Source organism: Excalfactoria chinensis, chromosome 1 (assembly GCF_039878825.1).
Source record: "Excalfactoria chinensis isolate bCotChi1 chromosome 1, bCotChi1.hap2, whole genome shotgun sequence".
Lineage (NCBI taxonomy): Eukaryota > Metazoa > Chordata > Aves > Galliformes > Phasianidae > Excalfactoria > Excalfactoria chinensis.
The window spans coordinates 262,710-284,000 of NC_092825.1; the positions used below are offsets into that span (position 1 = coordinate 262,710).

At 54.5% G+C, this 21,291-nt stretch overlaps 2 protein-coding genes across 3 annotated transcripts in view; both read left to right on the forward strand.

Annotated features, from left to right (window-relative positions):
• GOLGB1 (golgin B1) overlaps nt 1–8,237 on the forward strand; it is a 41,808-nt gene extending 33,571 nt beyond the window's left edge. For both annotated transcript variants that reach the window (XM_072327610.1, XM_072327617.1), the window contains exons 16-22: nt 476–641; nt 1,447–1,578; nt 2,695–2,853; nt 2,975–3,069; nt 3,854–3,988; nt 5,806–5,911; nt 6,600–8,237. In XM_072327610.1, coding sequence (XP_072183711.1) covers nt 476–641; nt 1,447–1,578; nt 2,695–2,853; nt 2,975–3,069; nt 3,854–3,988; nt 5,806–5,911; nt 6,600–6,734 — 928 coding nt within the window. In that variant the 3' untranslated portion in view covers nt 6,735–8,237. The remainder of the gene's footprint in view (nt 1–475; nt 642–1,446; nt 1,579–2,694; nt 2,854–2,974; nt 3,070–3,853; nt 3,989–5,805; nt 5,912–6,599) is intronic.
• Nucleotides 8,238–9,249: 1,012 nt separating this feature from the next.
• LOC140255503 (hematopoietic lineage cell-specific protein-like) lies at nt 9,250–21,061 on the forward strand. The gene is made up of 15 exons (XM_072343165.1): nt 9,250–9,364; nt 11,257–11,340; nt 12,386–12,459; nt 12,568–12,697; nt 13,416–13,526; nt 14,034–14,088; nt 15,571–15,681; nt 15,828–15,938; nt 16,229–16,284; nt 16,778–16,847; nt 17,052–17,185; nt 17,770–17,874; nt 18,233–18,527; nt 19,172–19,243; nt 19,620–21,061. Exons 2-15 carry the CDS (start codon nt 11,257–11,259, stop codon nt 19,754–19,756), a joined length of 1,545 nt encoding a protein of 514 aa, XP_072199266.1. The 5' UTR covers nt 9,250–9,364; the 3' UTR covers nt 19,757–21,061.
• The last annotated feature ends 230 nt before the right edge of the window (nt 21,062–21,291 follow it).

Below are 21,291 nucleotides of genomic sequence, written 5' to 3' on the forward strand. Positions count from 1 at the left end.
CTATTAAGAAAGGCTGTAATTTAAGGCTGGTGAGTTGTCATCCCCTCCTGGACCAGACTCAGGCAAATGTGTTCTGTTCTAGAAAGGGGGAAAAAAGTAATTTCAGGTTCTTCAGAGATCTCAAAGTAACAAGGGAGAGAATGACTGTACCTGGAGGCTTATTTCCTGGGTGGCTCTTGCTGCACCAGTGAAGCCAAGGCCCACGTTTGTGTGTTGGAATCCATGCAATGACATGGATATTCAATCTCATGCATATTCAACTGAGATGGAGACAACTTCCTTAACCCTGATCTTAGGGTTTCTGTGCTGAAATGGTTTTGCTTTAGTTTGTCTTCAACATCCAACTTCTTATTTGGCGTCTGATAATGACGGGACGTGGCTGGAATCCTCCTTGGCTTGTTCTGAGCTGGGTGAATGGATATTGTATGTGGCACTGTTGACTCTGTGGTAATTTCCTTTGCATGATGCTTTGCAGGCAAGAGAAAACTACCTGGGAAGAGCAGAATGGCAACATCAAAGAGCAATGCCTGATGCTCATAGCGGAAAAAGAGCAGCAGCTGAGCCACTTGCAGCAGGTTGTACAAGAAATGAGGCCACCCCTGAGCAAGGCTCCAGCTGTAGAGGAACAATACCAAAGGAAGGTGGGTGGAAATGCACAGATTCTGTACTGCCAAATTAGGGCCTGTTGGTTGTGTTTGGATTTTGGAGGTCAGGCATCACGTGGACTGGTATTGGATTTTGTTGTGTGTCCTCCAAGGTCTATATCTATACCAACAGTGCAGCTTGAAGGCTTTCAGAAAGCTCAGGCCCAACCTTATGTGCTCCTCCCTTTGTTCCCAATGTTTGGGACAGTAGAAAGGACGGGGTTTCCTGGGCACCTGAGTTCCCTCTGAGCAGTTCCTTCTGGAAGCTCTCAGCTCTTCCAATCCAATGATTTTAGAATTGCTTCTTGCGCTCTTTTGAATCTGAAATCTTCCGTTTTAGTCCTTTGTAATATCGCGTTCTAATTCTTAAGTCTCTTACAGGATTTTTATTGCTGTTTGTTTTAGGCAAGAATCTGCAATCCTGGCTCGTGCCCAGAGAGGCTGAGGATTGAAAGTTGGTCTTTCTGCCCTCTTTTTCCATATGACAGTTCTAAAAGTGGAGTGGAATCCACTGAGCACTTTACTTGGTCTACTCTCCAGCTGCATGTGCAGAGCCATAGCATCACCAGCGAGGGCAGAACTGTTTTATGTTGGTGGAGGAGGAGGGTGGGAATCTTCTCTTATCCCTTTGACACACGTGCATTTATGCAAAGAAGAACCTAAAACCAAGTGTGTGTGATTCTTTTCTACCCCCACCCCCCCAAAATGCAGATCAAGTTTTGGGTGTAGGAAGAATGTAGGGAGTGGAAATGGAAACAGATCCTTGTATGTGATGTATTCTTTGTTGTTCTTTCCCTGTCAGATCAATCCAGAAGCAGCGAGAGGGGACTTCTCAAGCCTGGAAGCAGAGACCAAACATCTGAGGGCTCAGCTGAGTGACAGCCTGAAAGAGCTGCACCAAAAAGAGCTCCGAATTCAGCAGCTGAACAGCAAGGTAGAGGCTGTGCTTGGGCTGGGGAATGTGGGGAAGTGGGTAGGCTTCAGTGGGGCTCATGGAGGAGGAATATGGCTTTCTGTTCATGTGGGCCTTCACCAAAGGAACACGGAATCAGAAGTGGTTAGAAGAGACTTCTGGAGATGATCCCTTATGTTGTTCTGCTGCTCAAAGCTGTGCTGCCAGCAGTGTTGGATCTGACCATCCGTGCCCTTGCCTGCCACAGTGGTGGAAACCCCCAAGGAAAGGCATTTCCAAGCCACTCTGGGTCCTTGTCCAATGCTGCTCTTCATTTTCCATGAAAATGGTTTTGTTTTTGCAAGCCACAACTAAGTCCCTTATTATATTTTCTGTTGCTGCCAAAGAGCTCGACTCTGTCTGCTTTATGGCTCCCCTCAGGGTAATTGGGAACTGCTGGTACCCTTCAGCCTTTCCCAAGATAAAGCAGTGCAGCTCTCGCAGCCATCACATGCTCCAATCCTTCATCTACCTTTGTAGCCTTTTTCTGGACTCCATTTCTCTGTCCATTTTGAAATGAGGGACCCAAAACTGGTCACTGTATGCCAGGTGTGGTCTGGTACCAAGCAGAGCAGGTAGTGATGTCCCTCTGCTGGCTCTGCTTCTCCTGACATAACCCAGAATACAACATTCCTTGCTCACAGAGCTGTCTGTCTGGGTTGTGCTCACCTGGCAGCTGCTGTAACTCCCCAGTCCTTCACAGCAGAGCTGCTGCCTTGGTTCTCTCTGTCCGTCCTGTGTTGGTGCACAGACTTTTCATCAGTTCATCTGCGTTGAACCGAAGATTTCTGGTGGTGCAAAGTTCCTCTGGCTGGAAGTTTTGGGCCTTATATCAGCCAGTCCCACAGATTTAATACTGGGAAGGGAAGGGGGGAGCAAGGAGCAATCCTGCACGTCGTGTTGATGATTTAGGGCCACCTGTGATGGAGACCTTTCCCACAAGCTGCCTTTGGAGATCATCACTGGTCAGCAGACCTTAGAAACAGGCACCGTGGCAGCACATACGTTCTCAATAGAATTCTTACCCTCACTTACATGGGAAACAGGTTTGCCGTCACAGAAATGTTTGAGCTCCTGACTCGGGATTTGTCTTCTCAGCTGTCTCAGGTCTATGAAGAGAAAAATGCCCTCTCCCTCCAACTGCGTGGTAGTGGCCGAAGCATCTGTGAGAGTCCCCAGCAGTACAGCGAGGTTCTGAGCCGCTGCCTGGTGCTGGAGAAGCAGCTCCAGGAGCTGCAGGCTGCGGACAAAAGCATGGTGAGGGTCTCTGTCAAAGTGAGGGGGAGGGCCAGGCTTACATGCTAAGTGAGCAGCTCTGTGGCTGCCTTCTGTCCTCCTCATTCAATGCCTTCTGCCGTGTGTTTGTACCTTCTCTTAGGGGTCATTTGCAACTGATGCTGCTCCCGGAGCACCCCAAGAAAAGAATGAGCCTGGAGGCAGTTACACACCAGAGCTACAGGAGCTGCAGCTGAGGTAATGTGAGGCCAGGAGGGGTGTGAGTGCTGATGGAGGTCCTGGGGTCGAGAGGAGCCTGGCTGGGCTGCACCATCTGAGCTCTCAGCACTTCAGTTCCCCAGCAGGACTTTGATGAGTGGAAGAACTGTCCCGTGTGCTGGACAGCTGTGGTTAGCAGTGTCTCTTTGCACAGAACTTCAAACAATGAACAGCAAACATAGGATCACAGAACCACAGCATGGCCTGGGTTGCAAAGGACCCCAATGCTCATCCTGTTCCAACCCCCTGCTGTGTGCAGAGTCACCAACCAGCAGCCCAGGCTGCCCAGAGCCACATCCAGCCTGGCTTTGAATGCCTGCAGGGATGGGGCATCCACAGCCTCCTTGGGCAACCTGTTACAGTGCGTCACCACCCAATCATGTAATAGCAGTTATGATGGACCATCACCAGCCAAATTAGCATCTCTGATTTGATGGAGCAGTTGCTTAGTGACTGCCCAGGTATATTAGCACAATGTATGTGCAATTGAAACCTAGCATGTGGTCCCTAGTGCCCTTTGTGAGCAGCTTTTGGAAGGTGGGCTCACATACGTTCCTTACTGATGTGACACAGGAGCTTTGAGAGACCATTCTTCTCCTTCCTGCTGTCCAAACGATTCAAGCGTGTTCATGAAAAACATCTGTTTTCTGTGCAAAGTGGAAGAGAGCTGGCGTCCGTTCCCCTACTGCATCAGGGAATAGAACAGAAACTGAGCAGGTCAGGAGTTGTTCCTATTTGGCACATGCTTGCTTTTATCTGACAGATTGTCTGAGACGGAGCACTTGCACAGCAGCACCAAGCAAGATCTGAGGTACCTGGAGGAGCAGCTGGAGGAGGAGCGGGAGCGCCGGATGGCTGCCGAGGATGCGCTCTCTGCAGCTCAGGAGCACATCAGCAGGTGGGAGCATGGGTCAGAGGGGCAGTGCTGTCCCAGCAGGAGATCCCAGCTCTCTACTGGGGATCCCAGAGCAATGTCTCTTTGCACAGAACTTCAAACAATGGAGAGCAAACATAGGAGCGTGGAGTCATAGAATGGCCTGGGTTGAAAAAGGCCCACGATGCTCACCCAGTTCCAACCCCCTGCTTCAGTTGTAGACAAAGGCTGAATGCAGCAACTGAGTGGAAACTGTGGTAGGATAAATTCTGGCTGGGAATGCCAGCTTTCCCAGTGAAGGAGAACATAATTTGTACCCAAATGAAAGTTCTTCTGCTATTACTAAGGTTTTTTCCTGCTCAGTAATCAGCTGTCTGTCCGGGGTAAAAAAAGTCTTGAGAAATTTCCCTAAATGTAAATTTATTGCCAAAAAGCCTAAACTTTGGATACTGAGAAACAACTGATTTTAGGGTAGACCTCTTCGCTCTGCCCCTTTCCTTGGCTCAGCTTCAGTCTGGCCATCCCTCCTCCCCACTTTCCTTGCTTCCATTCCCCTTGTTTGCACCTTCCATTGCACTCAGTCACTTTGGTAAAGCAAAAAGTCATGCAGGAGGTTGGGACCAACACGGTGATCACAGAACTGCAGGGTTCGGAAGGGACCTCAGGAGGTCATCGAGTCCAGTCTCTGCTAAAGCAGTTCCCTGTAGTAGGTCCCGATGGTGGGTGCCCAGATGGGCCTCAGGATGTCGTTGCATCGCAGGTTCAGTTACTTCTTGGTCCTGAAGCTCAGCTGGAGTTTCGGGCTGGCAGGTTTTTTGCTCCTGTCTGTGTTTCAGCAGCCATTTAATGCTGGAAGGTCCACATTCCACCCCCTGTGCCGCCTTCTGTGTTCCAAGCTCTCTGCTGCCAACATTTTGCTCTTTAATACCCAGTGCGCTGTGGATCCTGGGTTGCTTGAGAGATGCTGTTACAGTCAGCAGAGAAAAGGAGGCTGGCCTGGCCTGGACGTCAGGCTGAGGAGCAGTGAGCCCCGTGCCTTTGTCTTGTTGTTGTCAGTAGAAGTGGATTTGGTCACTGAACTTCGTTGTAGCTTCTTGTGCTGCGTGCATCCCCAACAGCTGTGATGCAGCAACTCATGTAAATCTCACTATTAGAATCTTCTGCATCACTGTTGTGGTTTTCCTGCTGTCACAAGTGCTTGTGTTGACAAAAAGTAATGAAGAAAACTGGAGCTGAAGTTCCCTGACAGCTGCTATGCAACTCGGGCAACGTTATCCCCTTCCAGCATTAAAGGCTGTGGAAGTCCCCTCACTCCACCTCATTTCACATCACTGACACTGACGGCGCTGCTTTCATCCTTTAACAGTGCCTTACCACTCTTGACAGTCTGTCACTGGGAAATAGTGAGCAAGAACCAGCACTTTTGGAAGCAGAGCTGGCTTCCAGATTAATTTCATGGCTTTAGAAAGAGTTCAGTCATCCGTCTTGGCCTCTTGCAGGTCACATGCTATGAGATTTCACTGACAGCCAAACAGACACCTCAGGTGAGTCAGAGATTGTAGTTCCTGCAAAGAGAAAACAGCACCGAAAGAAACTGAAGAGTTGTGAAGTGATAGGAGAGGGGTGAGGAAAGAAGGACTCCACGGGCAGCAGCTGATCCCTCCTGTGTGTAATTCCTATGGGGATCACAAGATACCAACTCTGCTCCAGCTTCACGACCCTCCAGAAACTGGGAATGATTTCATGTTGAGGCCATAGCTGAGGAAATCAGGCTGTTGCTACTCGGGTCACCCCGTGGTTCTGCTCGTTGGTTTAATGGTTGTGTGTTTGTTTTGCGTCAGGTTGGAGTCGAGTGAGTGGACGTCCTCCCTGAGCACCAGCATCGACGTGGCTCCAGGTCACGAGCATTCCTTGCTGATCGACTCCATGGATAATAATTTCAGCAAGGTAAGAGTTTTCTGTCACAGCTGCCGATGGTTTGGGCTCCGTCTGCTGTATGAAAACATGAACTGAGAGCTGTGAGCCCATAGCAGCAAAGTTCTTCTGTGGGCATCTTTGAGTCAGTTTGGGTAGTGGGTTTGTGTGGCTTCCTGCTCTTGGCTTGCTCTGCTGCTCTCCTTTGTTCTGTGGCTCTGCCAGGAGAGGTGACGTTGTCTGAGGACCCCCAAAGGGCCCCTGTGGTGCATCACCATAGGGCAGCCCTGCTCAGCAGGACCTGAAGCCCTTTCGTTGGTGAGGCTGAAAGGTCTCAACAAATACACATTCCCATCTTCCAGCCTGGAGGGGGAGGGGTGAGTTGGGATTCCTCGAATCCATAGCAGAAATGTATCGTTGGTCCTTTTGCTTATATTTCACTTGAGGGGCTGAGATGTTTGTAGGGAGCAAATGTCAAGGGGAGACGTTCTGCTTTCTGTTGCCTTTCTCTATTGGAACTGGAGAGAGCTGGCTGGCAGAATATCTGAAGGGAGCAGCTTTTCTGATGGGGGGTGGCTCTGGAGGTCAGTTATGGCAGTGGAATGGGTCTGGGAAAGTTAGTGCTGGTAAGCTTGAACTTATCTTTGTGGTTAGTGCTCTGGGGGTGGCTGGGCACTCGGCCGTTCCTGGTGCTTGACCAATCTCTCTTTCCCTCTTTCAGACTCGGAATATCCCCGGCCTGCGGCGCCTCTTCCGCTCTCTCTTCCGCTCCCGGACCCACTTGCCCATGCTGGTGGCCATGTACCTGCTTGCTCTTCACGTCCTGCTCTTCCTGTGCTTCACAGGCCACCTCTGAATGGAAACAACGGCCCTTCCTTGAGCCACAGCCCTCTGTGATCCTGGGCCAGCGCTCCCCATCCGCAGGGCAGCTGAAACAGGCGCTTCACCCACCGCCTTCTTTCCAAGTCCCCTATGGGCAGCACTGCCCAGTGGTTGCTGCGTGCCCTGGCTGCTTGCTGTTGGGATGGGCAGCAGCCAGCGCTGTTGCTCGCGGTGTTTCCAGGACATCTCTCCCTTCATTCTGTGGTTTTAAATGACTGAGCGGTACATTTTCTGAGCTGGGGTCCTCCTGCTGACATCACAGTCTCTGTTCCTGTACCTGGAGGGAGCGCCGCTCATGTTATGGAGCATTTTGCTATGGTAGGGATGTGTAAATTCTTCCTGGATTGCTGCAGTTCTTCAGTGCTTCCGGGGTATCTCAGATCTTCGTTCAGCCTCATCCTGGGTGGGTTGAGCTGGGGGGGAAGCTCTGGAGCTGTGTGCCAGGCAGGGAGGCTCCTTCCCTTCCTTACGTCTCCTGTTTGCTCCGTGGCTCAGCGCTGTTTGAGATGCGTGTCCTAAGGAAACTCTGGACACTTCAAGGAATGTGAATTTCAGACCCACATCTCCTGCTCGGTTCCATCTACGGTTGAAGTAGGGCCAAAATCAGTAGATCAGGACCTGCTGAGCACTGCACTGAAAGGCAGCTGTATGTCTGCTCTGACAGCCTTGGAAAATAGCTTCGGAAATGTAATTATGGAATATGAGGCAAGAGCTTTTTATCTCTCCCTTCAGTAACCTCTCAAAAGGAGAGTAAATGTGCTCCTGCTTCCTGCTCTGCTGCACCAGGTTAAGCCCATGTGGGCTGTGCTGGAGGGTTCTGTTGTGTGGTTCCATCACGTGGGCCTGAGTCTGAGGCAGATCAGAACTTGAAGGGGTTCCCCCGGCGCTGGGGAAGGGAAAGAAGTTCTGGGCCTTTGGTGTCGCTGCTTATGGAGGAATTCTGCAGTGCTGGCACTGGGCCCTGGGCTCGTCTGACTCTGAGGCCAAATGTGTGGCTGGATTTAATCACGTGGGATGCGTGGGAAGCTGAGCTTCTCTATAGAACTCCTGCAGCATCGTGGAGTTGGGACAGTCCTCTTCCAAAGGGAGAATGTTGAATGCAGGGGTGGTTGAGCTGAGCCTCCTGCTGTTGGCCAGGCTGCGATGCGTTCAGGGTCCTTGCAGGGAGGGTCCTGGCTGCTTTGTGGTGCACTGCTCAGCTTGCATTTTTCCATGTGGGAAAGAAGAGGTTCCAATGCTGCTGTTAACCCAGCAGTCCCAGCTGCTGCAAAAGCCTCTTTGAAGGTGGATTGAATTCATCACTGTAACGAAACCAACGGGATCTCTGGCAGAGCGTTGGCACTACGTCTCCCTGTGTGCACTACCCCCATGATCTTCGTGGACTTTCTCAGCTGCGTTCACTTCTGTGACCAAAAACTTTTCCTACAGCTTCCCGGGGCATCGCTCCTGTATAGAATAAAGAGTATTTTTCAGATGGAAGTTGTGTTGTGTCGCCTTGTGAACCTCGGAGTTCTCCACGGCCCTCTGTGTGCATTTCCTCGTGTGCTCTTCCCATCGGATCTGTCTGTTCCAATTGGACACACACAGAGACGACCTTCCTCCTCTCACCTCTCGGCGTCCACAGCTTTTGCTGCCATGACCAAAGAAGCTGAGAACTCTGTGCTTTAAAAGCAGCTCCAAGAAATCCGAAGGTCTGTGGGGGTTTGCTTTGATTTGTTCTCAGGTGGATGTAACCCGGCTCCGCACTGGGATGGGGTTGTGCGGCCCCCAGGGAAGGTTGGTGCCCATAGGCTGGAGATGGCTGGGGTGGGACATGCAGCACCATCCTCTTATCTTTGATAGCCAAAGGCATCACCTCGTATTCACTGCTGTAATCTGACAATGCCACTGGAGCGGAAGTTAATTATAGGGTGCTGTAAGAGTAATGGCCCCGCTGCATTTAATAGGCACAAGAACTGCGGGTAGTGAATGTTTCCTTAGAGCCCGTTTTCTGCAGGGGACTCCGATTCAGGGCCTCATTCAGAAAGGAAGTCGTCTTGGTTTCAGAAGGTCCGTTTGGTGCAGAAGTGGTTTGTGCCTGTTCTGAAACTGGGCATTCCCAGCAGCGAGCAGCAAAGGGAGAGCTTGGTCTGAACGTGCTTAGGGCTCTTCAGTCGCATCCTTTCCCTATTCCTACCTCAGGCTGTTTACTTTCTATAGGTTATATATCCATATCTACATACAAATACATACATACACATATGGATATATGTGGGTTTCTAATTGCAGGTTGAAGTGCTGAGCTCAGCATTGCACCATCGCTGCAGCCAGCACATTTACAGCTTTCTTTTGTGGGATCTTTGCAATCTTTGGCTTCAGGCCCTTCCTGGCAGAGCCCAGCTGGAACCACCATTGGTTTGGGCGCAGTCGATGCCATCGTGCCCCGCTGAGCCCTACCCACACACGGAGCTCTTTGAGCAGCGCGTTCCCCTCATCGGAGCGGAGGGAACCGCGGCGTTGGGGGCTGGGGGAGGAAGTGCAGAAAACAGGAACCCGGTGCAGCCCTGAGGCTGCTGTGAGCGGCGGTGCTGGGCCGGAGGACGGTGAAGCCATCGGTGGGGCAAGGTGAGGATACCGGGGGGTCCTGGGGGCGGGGGGCAGGCAGAAGCAATGGCAGAAGTGCTTTGGTGGGCAAAGAGCCCCTTCCTGGGCACGGGTTGGCGGTGCTCAGCATTTACTGCTCACTTGGTTCTGGGGTCATCGTTCTTTTTGAAGCTCTAAAGAACCATTATTCCCACACATTGACCGTCTGCTTTGGGGGAACGATGGGACCAACTCTTGCAATGACCGTCTGCTCTGGGGGAATCACAGAGTCACCAAGGATGGAATCCCCAAGATCGTCCGGTCCAACCGAAGGAAGGGGGGAAGGATGATGATGGGGAAGGACAGAACTGATCCCCATGGCCATGGGTACGGCTGTGGTTTGTTACAGTTCCCGGGATGTGGGGTGGGAGGTGCAGGGGAGGAGGTGGTCAGGAGTCACCTGGAGCAGCAGCCAGACCCCAGAGCTCCAGGTTGGAGTTGGAGCAGCTGCTCAATGGCTGCCTTGGCTGGAAGCCCTGTGCCGGGTTGTTGCTGCTGCTGTATGCATGAATGGGCCATAGAAGTGTGTGGTAAGAGATGGTAAAAGGTGAGGATGGAAAAAGGAGATGGAAGGCGCTGCTGGGTTGTTCAGCATCATCCACACCCACCTTCCTGCTTCCTCTGCTCGTCATCGTCACAGAAGCATTGACACAAGGGCTGCCTTTGGTTGGAAGGGGGACCTTAAACACAACGTGTTCCAACCCCTCTGTCTTGGGCTGAGTATCCCCCCAGGCTTGGGCTGCCCAGAGCCCCATCCACAGCCATGGGCTCCGCAGGGATGGGGCATCCACAGCTCTGGGCAGTGGTGCTGGGGTGGTTTATTGGCTGTGATCTGCAATGGGGTTACTGCCGAGCTCAGCAGTGCAGAGGAGGGCTGCACTTCCATTATTACCACTATTACCATCAGTGCTGTTGTTATTATTTTAACTCCTGAGGGTCAAATCCTTGCAGTAAATCTCCCTCCATCCTCTGCTTTCTGCCTGGCTCCTTTCAACCACAAACTCCATCCCTGCTCTGTGCTTTCTGTTCCCTCCTCCCCAGCCCCTCGTTCACTCTGTGCAATGAGCAGTTCTGGGGGCCCACCCGCTGCTTGGACGGCGTTTCCCAGCTCAGCACCAACACCTTGCACTGGAAGCAGCTGCCCTGAGCACACTGCATCAACACGTGTGAATTGAGGGTCCCTACAAAGCCCACCCCGTCCCTCCTGTTGGGTTTCCCCTGGTTGAGGTGACGTTTGTGGCAGTGTGGGGCACAGCACTGCAGTTCTTCTCTCTGCCCCATTGCAAAGCTGCTTTGGGCCATGGGAAGAGCAGCCCCGCATTGCCTGCCCCGTGCAACCGGACTTCCTTCCGCTGCTCTGCAGGCGCAGCTCTGCCTGGGAGGGACTTTTTTTGCCTTTTTTCAGAGTCATCCTGAAAGTGAAATGCAGGAGCTCGAGATTTCTCGCTATTTTTGTTCGATAACTTCCTCCCCCTGGGCCTAATTGCCCCCTCCAGGCTCCTGTGCTTTGCTCTGAAAGTAATGCCTGTTTATCTCCACGGAAGCCAGAGCAGAGGCAAGGAGCACAAAAATGCTGTTTGAAAGAGCAAATTCTCAGCTACAAAGCATTGCTTTTCAACATAGGCACATTTCACCAGTGATGAATGAGAGCCTGTGTGCCACCAATGTACAAACCTGCACCAGTGGAGGTGACCCACTGTTACACAACTGCAATGATGGCATCATTGTTAGGCTGGAGGGCTGTTGAGCACCTGATCCATGTGCTGGTGTCCCTGTTCACAGTGGGCTATGGGACCAGATGACTCACCTCATCATGGCCCTGTCCCACCCCCGGTGGCCCCACAGTCCCGGTGATGCCACGTTCTGCCCCACAGATGTGGAAGGCGGTGGTGGGCCACGATGTGTCGGTGAAGGTGGAGGCACAGAGTGACGACTGGGACACCGACCCCGACTTTGTGGTGAGTGACTGCAGGGGGGCTCAGCACGGAGGGGCTGGGATCGTCTGTTTGGTGCGGGGGTGGTTTTAGTTCTGCATTAGGGGAGAGTTTGTGGAACCACAGAATGGTTTGTGTTGGAAGGGACCTTCTTAGGACTATAGAATGGTTTGGGCTGGAGGGAACCTTCATAGCATCACAGAATGGTTTGGGTTGGAGGGGACCTTCATAGGATCACAGAATGGTTTGGGCTGGAGGGGACCTTCATAGCATCACAGAATGGTTTGTGTTGGAAGGGACCTTCATAGGACTATAGAATGGTTTGGGCTAGAGGGGACCTCAATAGGATCACAGGATGGTTTGGGTTGGAGGGGACCTTCATAGCATCACAGAATGGTTTGGGCTAGAGGGGACCTCAATAGGATCACAGGATGGTTTGTATTGGATTTGGAAGTGACCTTCATAGAGGAGTAGAATGGGTTGAGTTGGAGAGGACCTCCTTAGAACTGTGGAATGGTTTGAGTTAGAGACTTTCATAGGATTGTGGAGTCATTTGGGTTGGGAGGGAACTTTATAAGATCCCAGAATGGTTTTGGTTGGAAGGACGTTCTTAGAACTATAGAATGACTTTGAGTTGGAGACCTTCATGTGATTACGGAGTCGTTTGGGTTGGGAGGGACCATTATAAGATCACAGAATGGATTTGGTTGGAAGAGACCATCTAAGAACTATAGGATGATCCGAGTTGGGGAGGGCCTTAGCAGGACTGTGGAATGGGTTGTGCTGGAAGGGATGTTCATAGGATCACAGAGTGGTTTGTTCCCACTCTCTGAGGTGAGCGGCGACACCCACAACTCCATCAGGTGCTCCATCACCTCTCTGAGCATCCCGTGCGGTGCCTCACCACCCTCAGAGAGGAGACCTCGCTCCCTACATGCAGCGATGTATCGGGGGGTGCAGCACCCATCGGCCCGCCCCCGCTCCCCTCCTCCCACCCCCGCGGTGCCGCCGGGGCTCTCCGGGTTCTCCGGGCTCCGGGCGGTGCTGACGGGGGGGATTCGCTCCGCAGAACGACATCTCCGAGAAGGAGCAGCGATGGGGGGCGAAGAGCATCGCGGGCTCCGGGCGGGCCGAGCACATCGAGTGAGTTGGAGGGGGGGGGGGGGGGGGGGGGGGGGGGGACGGTGGGAGGGGCCAGGAGGGGCCGTGGCCGCAGAAGCCCGCAGCGCAGCGATGCTCTCCGCCCCGCAGCATCCATCAGCTGAGGAGCAGAGTGTCCGAGGAGCACGAGGTCATCAAGAAGAAGGAGCTGGAGAGCGGCCCGAAGGCCTCGTATGGCTACGGGGGCAAATTTGGGACAGAGCGGGACCGAATGGACAAGGTGACAGAACTGGGGGGGGTCTCCCCTGGGCTCCTTTAAATGCTCATTTTGTGTCCCTGTTTTCTGCCCTGGCCCTGAAGGGGGCTGTGCCGAGCGCCCCTCTCAGCCCACAGACTCTCCTCAAAATGTGCTTGTACCCATCCAAGTAATTTGGCCGTGCCGAGTCCTTGCAACATTTACCCCAGCAGAACAGAGCTCTGTGCTGACAGCTCAGTCCGGTGCCTCCCTTTTGGGTCTGGAGAAGCAATGAGTAACAACCCGCCACCCTCAAAGCACATCAGGCAGATCTCCCCAGGCTCCATTCTGTGTGCAGTGCACCCCAGGGTCCCGTTGGCCTCCCGGGCCACCAGGGCTCACTGCTGGCTCATAGCCAACCACTGGTCGATAGGTTGGTCAGCCACTGATCAATGAGGACCCTCAGGTCACCCCACACTCCTTCCGGCAGCAGAGCAGAGCAGTGCCCACCAGCAGTGCCCACCAGCAGTGCCCACCAGCAGTGCCCACCAGCAGTGCCCACCAGCAGTGCCCATCAGCAGTGCCCACCAGCAGTGCCCATCATCAGCAGTGCCCACCAGCAGTGCCCACCAGCAGTGCCCATCATCAGCAGTGCCCACCAGCAGTGCCCACCAGCAGTGCCCACCAGCAGTGCCCATCATCAGCAGTGCCCATCAGCAGTGCCCGCTGCTCTGAGCTCACACTGCTCCTCCTCCCTCCCCAGTGTGCCGTGGGCCATGAGTACGTCGCCGATGTTGGGAAGCATTCCTCGCAGACTGATGCAGCTCAGGGCTTCGGAGGGAAGTACGGCGTGCAGCGGGACCGGGCTGACAAGGTGTGCTGGGCAGAGCAGCAGAGGGATGATGCCTGTGCTGCACTGGGGCTATCGATGCAGTTTTCAACGTCCTGATGCATGCAGGGCTCGGCGTGCTGTGCACCATGCTGCAATGTGCTGCTCAGGGTGGGAGCTGACAGCTTGCAGCACACAGGTGGCCACGAGCTCTGCACCAACGTCTGTGTGCTGTGCTCTGCAGGCAGTGCTGTGTTTGCATCCCTGCTACTGCTGCTGTGGGACCTGCAGTGTTCTCCTCTGCAGCCCAAGTGCTTTGCAATGTGCGTGCGTGGCACGGTGCCCTCCATCCCACACGTCTCAATGTCAGACCCTACCCAAGTGCTTTGCTACGTGCATGCATGACATAACGCCCTCTGTCCCTGGAGTCAGGCCCTGCCCAGGTGCTTTCTATGTGCATGCACGGCATGCTGCCCTCCATCCCTGGACTCAGACCCCGCTGCTGGTGGGACCCAACCCCAGCATAACACCATTCCTCCCTTTGTGTTCCAGTCGGCTCTGGGGTTTGAATACAAGGGAGAAGTGGAGAAGCACTCATCCCAGAAAGGCAAGTCCATGGCACACTCGGACCTCGGTGCTCTGCGGTGCCCTCCTGCTCCTGTCATCCAGCTGGCTGCTGCTCACAGCCCTGTTATCCCAGCTCTCCCACTCGGTGCAGAGTTCCCATTGCTCACCCTGCTGCCCTGCTCTGTCCGTCCCTATCACTGCTCTCTTTTGCTTTCCTGGAAGCTCCTTGCTGAGCAGAGAGGACCCCCCAACCCCAACGTGCTGATGGGTGAGAGGTGCTCCTGATGCTTTCAAAGTCCCTCTGAGGAACTGCTCTGTGCAGAACACAGCACTGCGGGATATGAGAAGTGATTAGACACACACATATATAGGAAAAAGCACAGCAGTGGATATGGCAACAAAAGGCTCTACAGCATCCAAACCTGTGCAGAACTCTGGGGGTCACCGAGGCAAACGTAGAGGTGTGCAGAGGAGCAGCTGCGTTCAGAGGGAATGCCTCAAGAGATGAAACCAAAGGTGAAATATTCTGCAGCCAAGGGGAGGACAGAGGGCAAAGAACCTCACAGTGCTTCAGGCCAACGTGAGGAGAACATCGTTGCTGGGGAAAGAAGTGTGAAGAGTCAGAGGCAGCCGTGACACCAGAGCGTGTTCCTGCATAGGGAGTCAGTTGCAGACATGGGACTGTGTGGAAGTATAGAAATACCTCGGAGCAAAATAAAGGTGTGAGAGATAAGGAAAGAAGTTGCAGCAGACACGCACACACCTGCTGTGCTCTGGTCCTTGTGGTGATGTTCCTGTACTGGAATCTTTAGTGCTGAGGTATCAGCTGGAAAAGCTCCACGTGCTGAACGCAGCACACCGGAGTGTTTGTCTGTGATGCACTCCCCCTCTTAAGGTGGGATTTGGCGATGGGGGCTGTGAAGGGAGGGTAGGACAGGGGCTGAGATTTTGGAGGATGGGGGCCAAAAACGGGGTGATGTTTGCAGGGTGACAGCAGGAAGACAGCGGTTACTGCAGGGTGCTTTGTGGGGATGTAGGAAGTGGAGGGGTAAGGAGGGAGTGCTGTGCCTCCATCCCAATGACACGGAGGTGGAAGGAGCACGTATCCACAAATGGACTCTTCAGCTTTTGCTGAGCTCCCACGGTTGGATGTTCTGTGACCCCAAGGCCTCACCCCGTGCCGTGTCCCCCTGCCCATCGCCCTCCACCTCCTGCTGCCATCAGCCACTTTGCTCGTGCCCTCGTTCCCCCAGATCCTCATCCTCAATGGCCCTTGGGGTGCTCCCAGCCCTCCAACCCCTGCTCTGTTGTTCTCCTTCCCTAGTGCCATTTCCCCATCCCCACTGCCATCCCTCCTCCATCTCTGCTGCTGTTCTCTCATCTCTGCTGCCATTCCCCCACCCCTGCTGCCATCCCTCCTCCATCTCTGCTGCCATTCCCAATCTCTGCTGCCATTCCCCCACCCCTGCTGCTCTCCCCCTCCCTGCAGCTCCCCATCACCTCACTGCACACCCCCCCTCAGATTACTCCAAGGGTTTTGGTGGCCGTTACGGTGTGGAGAGGGACAAAGTGGACAAAGCAGCCGTGGGGTTTGACTACAAGAGCCAGACAGAGAAGCACGACTCACAGAAAGGTGATCTCCCCCTTCCTAAGCCCAGAGCAGCCTATAGGGGCACTACAGTGGGCACTACAGCCCCACACTTACTACACTGATACTTTTCTCCTCCTCTCTGTTCCCTGCTCCCCCCTATGCCACAATTGGGATCCCCGTGGCTGTAGATTACTCAGTGGGCTTCGGTGGGAAGTTTGGAGTCCAGAGAGATCGCCAGGATAAGAGTGCTCTGGGCTGGGACCACCAGGAGGACGTGCAGCCTCACGCGTCCCAAACAGGTACAGATGGGCTCAGAGCTGATGGTTCACGCTGCCAAAACCCAAATGCAGCATAATGTGGATGTGTGGGCAGCTGGGGGGGCATCGTGAGCACCAAAGCAAAGGGCGAACTTGGCCAGAGCAGGGCTGGGAGTGTGGAATAGCAGATTGATGGAGGATGTAGATACATGTCCCTGGGTCGGGCTCTTTGTGTCTGTTGTAGTTTCCATGGAAATAAATTGGATGTATTACTTTTGGAGTGACCTATGTAGTATTCTAGAATATAAATTGGTTTCTGATTCTCCATCCAGACTATGCCAGGGGGTTTGGAGGCCGCTATGGGGTCCAGAAGGACAGGGTGGATAAGGTGAGTCTGTTCAGTGCTCTTAGAATCACTGAGCTATTCTACAACCTCACTGAGGTTGGGAAGGAGCTCCGAGATCCCCAACCCTGCCCCATCCCACCGTGCCCACTGACCACGTACCAAGTGCCCCATCCCTGTGCTGACCCAACACCCCCAGGGATGGGGACTCCCCACTGCCCTGGGCAGCTGTGCAGTGCTGAGCGCTCTTTGGAGCACAGCTTGGTCCCCATCTCCACCCTGACCCTCCTCAGAGCACTGTCAGCCCATCCCCCCTCATTCTACCTCTGCTCCCTGGGATCAGAAGCTGACCCCTCTGCAGGAACAGCCATGGCCTTTGGCTGAGGGCAGCAGACACCCCCCAGTGCAGAGAGGCACTCCATCCCCTCAGGGCTGTGACATTCCTACTGATGAAGACGGGCATTGCTGAGAGCAAAGCTTGTGCCCAGACCTCTGGGGTGATCTCAGCCTAACACACTCGGTTCCCTTCCCTTTGCAGAGTGCTGCTGGCTTCAATGAGATGGAAGGTCCAACCTCCAGATATGAAAAAACACAACCAGTGGAGGCAGGTGAGAGAAGTGTGTACCCACCCAGGGCTCACTGGGTCCCATGTCCCCTGGTGGCAGCACATCACTGGGCAGTGCTGGGGGCTGAGGAACGCGGCTGCAAGGAGGTTCCTCTGGGGGATGTGGAGGGATGGGTTTCCTCTGGTACTTGGGGTGGGGGAAGGAGCCGTTGGGCAGCCTGCATCAATGATATCCTCCATGCATCAGCTTCCAGTGGTGCCAGCAGCCTGCGGTCACGGTTTGAGAACATGGCGAAGTTGGCAGATGAGGAGAGCAGGAGGCAGGTAGAAGAGGAGCGGGCCAGGCGGCAGGCGCGAGAGGGCCACGCGGCAAGGAGGAAGGTGAGCCATGGCCATCATCTCCCCACGGCCACACTCCCCATGGCCATCATCTCCCCATGGCCATCATCTCCCCATGGCCACCACCTCCCCATGGCCACCACCTCCCCATGGCCCCCATCTCCCCATGGCCCCCATCTCCCCATGGCCACCATCTCCCCATGGCCATCATCTCCCCATGGCCCCCATCTCCCCATGGCCCCCATCTCCCCATAGCCACCATCTCCCCATGGCCACCACCTCCCCATGGCCACCACCTCCCCATGGCCACACTCTCCCCACAGCCCCCATCTCCCCATGGCCCCCATCTCCTTGTGGCCACACTCTCCCCACGGCCCCCATCTCCTTGTGGCCATTACCTCCCTGTGGCCACTAGCTCTCTATGGCCACCACCTCCCTGTGGCCATCACCAACTCATACCTCCAGGACCAGCAGAGTAGACTGTTCTGCAGACCTGCTGGTGTCCATCTGTTGGTTTGTGGCAGCTGGAACGGATTTCAGCAGGAGGAGAATCATCTGAGAGTTGCTGTGATGGGGATGGATGTGGTTGAAAGGGACTGAAGGGCTCTGGCAACTTTTCTCCACAGGAAATCCCACAAAGAGAGATTGAACGCACGGAGCTGCCTCCTGCCCCTGTGCCAGCAAGGGTCCCTGAGAGAGCTGAGCAGGAGCCCCTGCCAAGAGGAGAGCAGGTGCTGAGGGGGGATGGAGGGGCTGCACCCCACAGCCCTGCAGGGAGAGGAGTGGGAAACACTGGGGTGGTGGTGGGACATGGCTGCACAGCACCTTGAGCCACGCAGGGTGGGTTGGGGGGGCTGGTCACTGCTGCGGCAGTACAGCAGGCTGTATGGTGTGAGATAGACTTGGATACGTGAGCCATGAGAGTCTGCCCTGAGCTGATGGCTGAGCTCCGGGTGTGGATGATGCTCTTTGGTGCTGTGGATGCATGCGGTGGTGCGGGCGTCCCTGGTTGGGTGCTGTGCAATGAGGAGCTGCCTGCAGCGGGTGCTTTGCAGGTGACTTTCCTGTTGTTTTCTCACTCCATGGCAGGAGGAGAAAGGAGAGGAGGAGGAGGCAGCACCTGTGTTGCCCCCAAGGCAAGCAGATCTGACCGAGGAGGAGGAGCAGCCCATCTACAGCGAGACTTTTGATGTTGGTGGAGACTACGAGGAGCTGCTGGAGCACTCCGACTACCGCGACAGCGTCAGTGCAGGCGCTGACTACGAGGAGCTGCCGGCACCAGTGGGAAATCCGGGTGCCACCTCCAGCCTGGGAGAGGAGGATGAAGGAGAGGACTATGATGAGATCATTCCCGAGGAGCCCAGCCAGAGCCAGCCCTGCAGGGGTGAGCGCGGGGGAAAGAGCCTCGGTGTCTGTTTGCATCATGGGATGGATGGACAGAGAGGGGCTTGGTGTCCTGAAGTCCTAATGTCAGGTCAGCAGCCCATGTTGGCTGGGACCTGGCTGCATCCCAGCCCCTCCCCCTGCTCTGAGGTGTGAATCAGAGCTGTGGGGTGCAGGGTTGGGCAGTGGGTGTCTGCTGAAGGTGAGGGCAGGAGGGCTGCACCTGATGTGGTGTTTCCTTTGAGGGGCCACTGGTGGGGCTGCAGGGCTGGCTCTGATCACAGCTCACTGTTCTCTGAGGCCTGAGCTGCTGGTGCCTCCGCGGTGCCAGGGAAGTGGGTCCTTGTGAATTGCGCTCGTGCAAATTGCACGAGTGGCTGCTGTTTCCATTGCCACTTCACTTGGTGAAAGGGAGGAGCTGGAGTTCTGTCCAGGCTTTGTCTGAAGGAGGATCCCAAAGCATCAGGACTGCTGCTCCCTCCTCCTAGCCATAGAAGCAACACGTGCTGTGCGCTGAGCCACGGTGCGCTGCCCTGTGCCAACAGGGGTTGGATGTGGCTCGCTGCAGGATGGACAGATGGGCACCAAACTGATCTCTGTGGCTGCCTTCAGCCTCTGTCTCATCTACCTGTCCTTGTTCTGCAGGGGGAGTGGACAGCATTTACGAGGTGGAGAGCCCTGGGATCTGTGCGGTGGCCCTCTATGATTACCAAGGAGGTGAGTCTGCCATGCAGGGGCCCTGGGAGCTCGGCAGGGGATGGGAGGTGGTGGCTCCCACCAGCTGTGGTGGAAGGGTTTGGGCTCAGTTGGTTAAATGTCTTCCTCATGGAAAGTAGAAGAGGAGCTTGCTTTGGAACATGGCTGTTTCATCGTTCACCTGAGAGGTTCCTTGTACTACAAGGTTCAGCCTCGTTAGCATCTACAACACTCTCCTTGCTCCGCTCTGTTCATGCTGGTTGTAGGGATGGGGGTTGGGTGAGATAAGCTCTGTGACTCGTCGGCCTGCATGGGGAGAAGGAGAGGAGGGGTGTAAACCTGTCCATCCCAGCGTTACCTTTGCACGACCACCATCTTCTCTGATCAATCCCTGCAGATGGAGATGATGAGATTTCCTTTGATCCCAATGACACCATCACACACATCGAGATGGTGGATGAAGGCTGGTGGAGAGGGCAGTGCCATGGCAAAGTGGGGCTCTTCCCAGCAAACTACGTGAAGCTCCTGCAGTGAGTCCAGGGTCCAACTGCCTCCTCCCGAACCTTCGTCTCTCTCCGCTTCAGTCCTTCATGCATTATTAGCTTAATCTGGCTCAGCTTGGTGTGGCTGCATGCGAGGAACAGCAGTGAATAAACCAGCAGTGTGGGAGAAAATGGCCAGGATGGGTTCGGTTTCACATCCCATTGAGAAAGGTGGGATGGTTCCAGAACTTGTGGGTGTGATATGCGATGTCTTTTCTGTCTGGGTCATCCCATGCATTAACCACAGCGTATGCAGGAGAGTTGTGTCCATTTCTGTTCCAGCAGGGCAGTTCTCAGGCAAGGAACACCAACCATGATGTGGTCAGGGCAGGAAGGAGTACCCTTTGTTACCCCCATAGGTCAGACCTTTATCCCAGGGAACAGCAACAGGATGAGAGGGGATGGGCTGACGGTGCACTGGGAGGGTCAGGGGGGAGATGGGAACCAAGCTGTGCTCCAAAGAGCGCTCAGCACTGCACAGCTGCACAGGGCAGTGGGGAGTCCCCATCCCTGGGGGTGTTGGGTCAGCACAGGGATGGGGCACTTGGGAATGTGGGCAGTGGGATGGGCTGGGGTCGGACTGGGGTTGCACTGGAGATCTCAGAGGTCTTTTCCAACCTCACTGGTCCTGTGGTTCTACCCATAGGGCTCAGTCCAGCAGTTGCAGCTGTAGAATAAGAGGTGATGCCCTGGGCTGTGACCCTCACCTCCCCCTGAGGGTGTTGGGGGCAGGAGCTGTGAAGGTTGAAAGTGCCTTTTTCCTGGGATGGGCTCCCACCTGCAGGATGGTCCAATGTGTCTTGGAGCAAGAGGAAAAAGGCAAACAGCTTCACTCGGGTCAACACCCAGGGGGCTCAGAGGGGAGTGTTCTGTGGGGAACATCCCTTCCATCCAGCAGCGGGACCAGCAGTTCTGCTGGTCGCAGACTGGGCAATATTTCCAAGGGCCCCATCAGTGCTGTTAAGGACTGTTAAGGTGCCTGGTCACCCTCGGTGTGCTGAAGTCACCCAGTCCCACTGCAGAAATAGTTACCTGCAGCTAATTAGCTCACCTGTCAAGTAGGAATTAACGAAGAAAGGAGTGAGTTGTTCACTCTGGGTGGGGTTCCCTTGCCTGAAGGATTCGCACTGCTTGTGCTGTTGGCCACATCCTGATTCCCTGCCATGGGTTGGTTGCATCACTTTGAGGTCTACCAAACCTTCAGCAGCCTGGTTTGGGCAGAGCTCACGGCAGCAGCGTCTCTCTGTGCCACACTCTGCTCCCCCCTGTAGCTCAAGCAATAAACTCTTCTGTTCTGAACTGCTCATGGCCACGACCCCTTATTTTGTGACAGCACGCAGTACACAGCAAGGAGGGCTCTTGTTTCTGCAGGTAGGATGACAAAGCAGAGTGTGAGGGCAGCGGGACCAGAGGAAATGAACACAGCATTTTTAAATCACAGAATCCCAGAATGATCCGGGTTGGATGGGACCTCAAGGATCGTGAAGCTCCAACCCCCTGCCTGGCAGGGTCACCAAACTTCCACAT